Genomic DNA, 9,351 nt, shown 5'->3' on the forward strand with positions numbered 1-9,351 from the left:
TATACATCGCTGGTATGAAATTATTTTATATAAAATTTAATTAAATATTAATATACGAGTAAACTCAATGTATTTGGATATATATAATTTCATATTCATAGAATTATCAATACACTAAAATATCAAAGTGACAAATATTTTAAAACTAAAAACTTATTAAAAATCTGAACAATAAATTTGAACTGTTAAAACTTAATTACATCAATTTTTAAGATTGAAAAAAATACAAACCATAACATCAATACAATTCTTTACATTATATTCATTATTCAATATTGAACAAACCTTTTCTTTTAATCTAGAGGCATATCATTTAATAATTTATAACCATTACCTGAATGTTTTTAGCCCATCAGAAAATTTAAAATAACACCATGTTATGGTCGGCTTCACGAATTTTATGTTTAGAATGTTTTCCAAACTCAATTATTCGAGTCTGATCTACTTCACTTTTTTAGAAGGTTTGAAATCGACTTATTAGAACTCCTAACCAATATTTAAACGTCTCTCTTATCTTAATTAAATAAGATAAGATAAGATACTCACCATCACCTATATAAAAGAAAGTCTCAAACCCTCTCAGATATGTCATTCACTCTATATACTTATACCTCTCAGATCCATTTTGATTTGAGTGTCGGAGGGTCTTTGCAGGTACTACCCCTCATTGTTCCAGTCGAATAGTCCGGCATCCGCCTCGATCCAAAGGTCCCAATCCATCTCACAACTCGTACCGGAGGCATCCAATACACACCACAATGAAAATATATAAACATAGTTAGAACAAGAATTGTAGAACAAGAACCTCATATAGATTTAAGAATCAAACACGTTTCCAAATTGAAGTAAACAATAGTAACAATATGAAGCTATGAAATAGTTTTGACAGAAACAGCATTCTAGCTGCTTACAATTTTGAAGAAAGCAATATATCCAAACGTTCGTACGCAGCTTCCATTGGCTCAGTAACTGTAGCAACAACGTCGGTGTTAGTTTTTTTTATCAACTTTAATAAAACTTTTTTTGGTGACTGAACTTTAATAAATGTATTTTATATTAAAAAAGCAAACATCATTTATTAATAAATCATGCTTAATAAATTGATTAATTATACTAAATAAATAATATTATATATATCAACTTTAATATGTGATAATATTAATATATGATTAAACAATGTACAAAACTACCAATTAAATCATGCGTTTATTATTTCTTGATTTTCTTTTTTTATTTCAGTAAATATTCTCTTTTTAATTTTCTCAGAAGTAATATGATTATTAGCTTGATTTGATTTTCGCAAGATTGAAAGGCCGTCTATGTTTCGTTTTCTTGGTATAGTTGGTTAGGTTTTTGTGCCAAAATTGTAATTGTTGCCACTAATGGAAAAATTACTGTTACCATTTACCACTGAAACAACATGGTCCACCATGTATAGATTGAAACAAAAACAGGCTGGCTAAAAGCCAGGGGCCAGAGTTTGTGGTCCGGTTCTGAAGAAAAGCATGCTCCATTTGGCTACTTGGGGTGGAGTGAGTCATACCAATGTAACAAAATTAGAGACAAGAAAAGTAAAAGGAGTATTCAATACCCCCATCCAAAGCCAAAGCATGCTTTGCTAGTTTGCTTCATCTGAAACCAAAAGAAAGTTATTTCCATTCTCTTGCTTCATTGGATTTTCCTGTCACATATGCAGTCTAGTTAAGACTCATGTCATGAAAATTTACCACGTTTGGTTCTCATTTGTAAGCTGTGACATGATGAATTGAAAAGCATCCCAAAATTTGTCATAAGTAAAACCACTGGGGATGAGTGATGAATGCTCATTGGTTCATTGCTTAATGAGCAGTGAGGTAGGGCCTTCCCAGAAATTATTTCTGCTTGTGTTTGTTTGTGTTGGGTCCACAGTGTACTTCCATAAATAGAAAACGGGTTTGTTTCGTAAGAACCCTACATGCATATAGGATACTGGAGGGGTGGAGGACCAGAGGAAGGATATGGCAGATATTAGAGAGAGATAGTACAAGTGTAGAGTGGTCCAAAGTTAGCTGCTAATGCATGCCAAGACTTATTACTCCATAAAATAGCACCTAGGACAAAGAAGCAATTATAGCCTAATTAAATAATTTTAACTAGTTGATAGTATTAGCTGTTCAAAGGTGGCTACTGACACCGCTCTTGCACACCCCCTAACCCAAGATTAATTTGTTAGAGACCAAGAAAACTTTTTCCCCCTTTGGGTAAAAGACTTAATCATTTAAGAGTTATAATGATTTCAACTGCAGCTCAGGGAAAAGATGAAATATAAAGACATAGGTAGAAGGTAAGTATTCATTGCCGGGAGTTGCCAACAACCTAGCCAGAGGAACAGTTGGGAGTTTATGACACAGCATTATTAATCAACATAAAAGAACTAGCAAATAGCAATACAATATAATTTCTTTCATGTAAATGCATCTACTGATCTACCAAGATTTACCCGAGAAATAAACGGTTTGTTTGTCAACTAATTATTTTAAAACAGCCAATATATATATAAGAAAACAATCATTCATCTCTCTTATAATCTGGCAAAAAATATGCTCAATTACATCTGGATACAATTCGAAACTACAACAGATTACAATTCGACGGGGCCTGATAAATTAAATGGGGAATGCCTGAGTACATCTCAGACATTAAAAACCCAGTAGACCTAGATAAAATTACATTACAGTTACACTACACTATATTAGAGCCGCATAAGTCACTGACCTGGTAAAGAATGGTTATTCTTGAATAAGTCCTACCTAAAACTTTATGAAGAAAAAGAATGAATATAATTTATTCTAATAATATAACATTGACGGGCTAGAATATATTTCCCAGGACAGGGCTGCCCCAATAGCCTACCTAAATCTTCCTATCATCTTGTGCTTGTAAACGGCCTGTGCGTGCAAGTAGCATTTCATGGATTTCTTTAGCTGTAGGACGCTCTGCAGGATTTTCTTCCATGCATCTATGAAACAACCCAACAAGGAATTTCAGCAAGTCTGCCTCTGCATCTGATTTTTCCAGGTCTTCGCCAGATTGAATTACTGAGGGTTCACTCATTGAACTCAATGCCTCCAGTTCATCTATTAATCGTGGCCGCTTACCCATCTGTATAGATCATGGTAATAAAAGAAAAAAGATAATTGTAAATTGGGGTTGAGCATGAATAAAATAATAGCTCAACCAGAGGCAGCAGGGTATAATATAACTATTTGCATGAACGAAGGATAATCATACCTGCAGACTGTCATGGATGTCTGAATCAGGTACTCCATAATATGGAATTTGCAGAGTCAGTATCTCCAAAAGTAAACATCCAAATGACCAAATATCAGCTTCCTGTAACAAAGATAAAAAGAGGTAAATTACAACCCTAAACGATAATATGTCTAGAAAAACAGCAGACTGACTTGTTTCCAATACATACTTATTGACAAAAGGCCATGAAAGATGAATTAAATTACTGAAATTACTAGGTATGATATCATAAATTCAACGCCAATAAACAATATGACAAAACATGATAGATACACCAGAAGATCAGGCAGGATAAATAACAAGTACATCTTACCAATCCATAAGCGCGTTTTTCATACATAGTCCGCATAACTTCTGGAGCCATCCACCGTGGTGTTCCAACACATACAGAAGGAGGTGGAGTTCCCATATGTGCAATACAGCAAGCATGCATACGTGATCTTAGTGGCACTGCACTGTCAAAATCACACAACTTCACAGTGGGAGTTCCATCATCAGTCTTTCTATCCAAATCAAACAGGATGTTTTCACTTTTAATGTCCCGATGAATTATGTGCTTTGAGTGCAGCTCTGACAAGGCAGAGGAGACATCTCTGGCGATATACAACGCCAACTCCATAGGGACATGCTTTTCACCAGCTTCTGATAGCTTTTCCAAATAGTTCTGTGAGAACATGAAGTGAAAATTTAATAAAATAACCAAAAAAAAAGCATGATAATAATAGCCAATATATAATAGAAAATGTTTTTACTTTCAAGGAGCCGCCATCAACATACTCCATAAAAATTGCAGATCTTAATATGCGATTGTGAGGCTTGCCATCAGCTGTGAAAGTCCATTGGCACGATATTTCGTGTCCATACATTTCCACTATGCAGGGATGTTTTAACGAACCTAGAATTCTAACTTCTCCCAAACAATTATAATCAAAATTTCTAATTTCGGCTGCTGAACTTCCCTGCACGTCCAAAGTACGTACCTGCACCATCCCAGGATATATGTAAAAAGCATTGCATTATATTATATCCAAATAACAAGACATTATGAAAGGAGGAAGTGGAGCACCCCATGACCATTAATGGATAATCACATACCTTTGCTGCAGCCTCAACTGACCCAATTTTGCACTGCACTAAAGTAGTGGAAGCTTTTTTCTTAAGTTCGTCACAAGTAGAGAGAGATGGAAACAAACAATCAGGACCATGACTTCCACGAGAAGAAAGGGGGATCGTGGCTCGACTAAGAGGTACGTACCTACATACCAAGTTAACTCATCAAATTCTGAAGAACCAGACTGTATTTCCACTAAAGTCACAAAATTAAACAAGTTTTATAGGCAGAGGTTAAGTATGTAGAGTTTCATACAAGGTTAAGTTTCATAAAGATATCACACAAACATTTTTCCATAAAACCACAGCCAGATTTCCAACATCACTTTTGATTAAGACAATTCGAATCATCAGCAAAATTGAGAGGATATTTGATATTAGCAACACAAACTTCTTTTTAAGGAGGACACTAATTCAGGCCTCGGAGGAGGCACATTAAATACCTGCAGAAGTATTCAGGATCCTTCTCTTCTCTTATGTCATGGGGTCGACAAGCATCAACCAGCATTCGGACCCATGTATCACCCCTCTTAATCAGAATGATATTCCATGCATGTGGGGAAAAGTCCAAGTAACCCCTGACAAGCTCACAAGGCACTGCTGGCACCATATGATCACATAAATACTGTATACGAAAAAAACTTGCATCAGATAATCACAATTAGGGGCAAAAGTAAAGAAGCTACAGCACAACAGAAATTTAAGCATGGATACAACTATAATCACCTTCAAAAGCAGAGCTCTATGTCTACATACACCATACTGCACAGAACCAATAGGGACTATGATTGAACTTCGCCTTTTTTTAATAGAATCGATACATTGTTCAGAGATTCTAGAAAGAGTGATATCTTCTATGGTGTTTACAGCAGGTTTTTTAGAAGAAGTCATACTGGTGCTGCTTCCAGCTGAGCACGTACAAACAAAAGGCTTATTATAGTTTGAACCTGACACAGATTTCCGTGTTCTTTCTACCATAGCACTTCTATCGCTGCCACCAAAATGGTCCGATACAAAGAGTGCAAGCAGTGAAGCTGTCTGCAAGCTATCAACTACGGCATGCATCCCACGTGTATTTAAACCATTTAACTTTTTCAAATTTGTGACCAGTGCCTGAGCAGAGGGCAATACAGCATCCAACTCTTCGTCCCTTTTCCTGAAAGAACAAAAAACATTTAAACCATCACTAAAGCAAATTGATCATAAGGATGATGATGATGAAGGTGGTGGTGGTGGTGGTGAGGAAGATAATAACCTGTCTAGTAGGATGACCTCACGAGAATCAAGGCACTGATTCTGCTCATAACTCTCAAGAGGCATAAATGGCCGATCACGTCCTGCATCATAAAACCCATCTGACAGATGGTCTTCAATACCACAAATTGAGAACTTACTGTACTTGCAAGCCAATATTGAGGCATCAACAATTGGTTTTCTAAACTTGCATGGTTTAGGATTGTCAAGATGCCGATCTGAATACCTCTTTGTAGAAAAACACTTCAAAATCTCCAAAGATTGTTCATCCTGTTCACCAGGTCCATTTAAGGATGCATCTCTTTCATCTTTACATTCAGCAGTATGGCAATTGTCACTAGAAAATTGCTTTTCTAATATTACTTCATCCTTATTATTACCACTTAAATTATCATTTACTTCTTTTTCAGAGAATATTTTTTTCCCATTATCATCCAGATTCACATGGTCTGATACAGTTTCTTTGCAACTTGCAGCAGCAATGTTTCCAGACTCAGAAATTATTTGAATATTATTGCTCAATAATTGATCTTGATCTACAACTTTCCACTTCCTGCTGTTATTCAGGCGCTCTTGACGAGCTTTTTGCTGTAAATAAAACCGCCGCTTCCACCTTTTACCTGACTTTCGGGCTGAGAAACATCTACTGCTAGATGAGGTACTAGTTAATGTGCTTGATGAGGTATTATGCGCACCTGCAAAAGATTTAACAGAAGAGCATAATTCAGCTCAACGTGCAGGAATAATTCAAACATTCATAAACCAGAAGGGGGGAGCATGCACAAATTAAGAAAAGAGCAAAATAGGAAGGAAATTCAGGCCTCACCATTAGAAATTGTTCGATCATTTTCCTGTTGACTGCTTTCGTAGACATCCATTTCAACAGAAGAACTGCTACAATCATCGTTACACCCACCTCCATCATTTCCTTCCAGTTTACAGCATATCCATGAAGGAATGTGAAAAACGCTGAGCAGCTTGTTGTACTTGAAATATAAAAAATAAAAACAAATTTGTTCAATTTATATAATTAACAAAAGGCATAGGAAATAAAATTTTTAAAACACAAATAACTAAGTTTACAGTTACAACCTACAAACACATAGAATGAAAATATGGACAAACGTGAGCTCGCTGGTGTACCCAGAATCATTACAATGTGCTTTACAGGCAAACTACAGCTACTAAATCAATACCTTGGATGCACAGAGGCACCTTCAATGTGGTGTTCCTCCATGTCAAACACTGTCAGATTCCACCAAATTAAATGCATATTAACAAAAATTCAAGCATAGAAACAGAGAAAATGTTGCATATCATACAGTTGGAAAAACAATCAGCCAAATATGGAATCTACTATTGGCAGATTTCTTTGGATAAACCACAAAGCTGATGTAACAAATCCAAACAACGTCAAATATATGGACCTTAATATAAAACTGAAAACAGTTATCACAAATACACAGAATTTTCAGGTCCACACAGAATTCCATTATAAGGAGAGGAACAATTAACAACATACACAAAGATAAAAATAGATTCAGCATATCAAACGACTAACCAAATAAAAAACAGCAAAAGCACCATCTGATCTTCAATAACACATAAAATTGAAATTGAAAAGAACAGCATTGTTACAAAACTACCCTGATTTAACAAATCATGGCTTAGGTACCTGAAGATTTAAGAGCTGAAGCCTACACATGGAACCAAGTTCAATAGAGCCTAACGAAGTCAACCTATTATTTGAAAGGTCCAAACTCTCCAACCTTGTAAGAGAGGTCATTGTGGACGGTAGCTCCACTAGCTTATTATTCGCAACTTTCATGGTTATTAAGCTATTCAAGCAACTGATCTCTGACGGCAATGTCTTCAATTTATTGAATGAAAGGTCAAGATACTCCAGATTCTTTAAGCATCCAATTTCCGGAGGTAGATATCTAGTTTGTTTTTTAGAGAAAAAAGAAAAGGGCATATCAAAACAGAGAAGGAGATATTAACAAAAGGAAATTATTTGCACCAAACTTAACACTTAAGAACAATGAACCTTTACACTATCAATACCCAAAGTTAACTATCACTCCATTCTAAAACCACGACCAAGTAAAAGAAAGCAAAGTATTCATTGATTCACTTGATTAAAATACTCTGCCTCAAGCTGAATCGACCCACCACAATAGTAAAACTCCCTGAGCTGGTTTTCTCTATTCAAACTTAGAATTTGCATAACTAAACGTGGCTTAAAGCAAGCACATTTTTCCATCAGCAGAAAAACAAAAACTAACCTGATAGAAAAATGACAAATAGAAAGCTTAGTCAATCGCTTAAGGGCAGCAATCTCGGCCAACAATGGAAAAGCCGAAGGCCTTGGTGGCCCTCTGGAGAGCTCGAGCTCCTTCAACCCATTCAGCTTGTGAAGCGGCAACCCACCGATCCCAGGCGATGAAATCTTCATTTGCAAGCACTCCAGTGCCGTCATGCCCCTGAACTCCGGAGCGAACAAGTTCACCTCGTTCCCAAAGAACTTCAGCGTCTTCAACCGTGCCAGACCACCCACCCACTTCGGAACCAAGCTGTAAACGTTCCTGTAGAGGTACAAGCTCTCCGCAGCGGAGTCCTCCGCGGTCTCCTCATCCACCGCCGAAAACTCCAGGCTCTTCCCGGAAACGTCGAGGGCCACGCCTTCGTCGGTTGTAGAGTCCGATGAATCGGTCGCGGGGGAACTGGATTCTTCTTGGGGTTTCTCGGGATGGCTGCGGGTTTCGGAGGCGGGTTCATCGGAGTTGAGGAGCTGCATTGTGTGGAAGGAGAGAAATTTTTGGGGAAGAATTTGGGAAATTGTGGATAGGGATTTGAGGAGGAAACCCTAGAATCTAGAGGATGCACTTGCTTGCAGAGCAGATTGTTTGTTGATGGCAGCGGGTACATTGAATATTTGGGGGCGCTACTACTAGTCGCGAAGGGAGACGTTGGTTCACAAACGCTGTGCAAAAATACGATGTTACCCCTAGGTTTTGACGTTAATTACTGGGGTGTGTTTTCGGTGGTGGTCACTGGTCAGAGTCAAAAGTGGCTGCGGAGCTACAAAGAGAAAAGAAACGGAGTATTGCTGCCGTGCCAACTGCCCAGACGGTTAGTGAAACGGAACTACGGGCTTCACGTGCTCTCTAAGGTTGGACCATCAAAATGGGCCAAGTCTTGGCCATCATGCCAATCCATTTATCTGTTCAAATAAATAAATTTTACCTTTAAAATTAAATTCCTTTAAATTCTGAAATAAACAGATTAAATTTGATAGACTAAAAAAATAATAGATTAAACCAACTAGTTCGCAAACTAAGTTCATTACATTTTTTGCATTTAAAAAAATATATTTTTACCAATATTTTTTTTATTCGACTCATTGACTAATGAAACATTATTTATTTAAAATTTTTATTTAAAAATTATATTTTTTGCCAAATTATTTTTCAAATTATAAAACGGATCATGCTAAAAAAATTATGACTCATAAACAAATCGATTTTAGGCGAGGCGAGTTGAGTCTAAACACGTCGAACTGTCTCATTTAACAATTCTACTCTTAAATAGTATTTGCTTTAGAAATAAAAATTGAGATTCTTGACCGAATAACATGTTTAATGGTTGAAGATTGGAACTAAATTTTTTTGTATAGGACACAAAATTTCAGTCTTT

The 9,351-nt window shown here is 36.6% G+C and overlaps 1 protein-coding gene across 2 annotated transcripts; it reads right to left on the minus strand.

Annotated features, from left to right (window-relative positions):
* Positions 1-2,532: 2,532 nt before the first annotated feature.
* On the minus strand, positions 2,533-8,845 carry LOC112711738 (uncharacterized). Of its 2 annotated transcripts, none has more exons than XR_003157589.3 (11): positions 7,941-8,652; positions 7,331-7,595; positions 6,482-6,641; positions 5,657-6,350; positions 5,128-5,557; positions 4,845-5,026; positions 4,387-4,546; positions 4,069-4,271; positions 3,605-3,955; positions 3,271-3,372; positions 2,533-3,141 (listed from the first exon to the last, which is right to left on the minus strand). XR_003157589.3 is itself a non-coding variant. In XM_025764449.3 (11 exons), exons 1-11 carry the CDS (start codon positions 8,450-8,452, stop codon positions 2,893-2,895), a joined length of 3,333 nt encoding a protein of 1,110 aa, XP_025620234.1. In that variant the 5' UTR covers positions 8,453-8,845; the 3' UTR covers positions 2,533-2,892. The 2 variants fall into 2 exon arrangements, 1 of the variants encoding a protein (XP_025620234.1); XM_025764449.3 differs by having other exon boundaries at positions 4,044-4,271; positions 7,941-8,845.
* Between the last annotated feature and the right edge of the window lie 506 nt (positions 8,846-9,351).

This window comes from Arachis hypogaea, chromosome 9 (genome assembly GCF_003086295.3).
Source record: "Arachis hypogaea cultivar Tifrunner chromosome 9, arahy.Tifrunner.gnm2.J5K5, whole genome shotgun sequence".
Classification (NCBI taxonomy): Eukaryota; Viridiplantae; Streptophyta; class Magnoliopsida; order Fabales; family Fabaceae; genus Arachis; species Arachis hypogaea.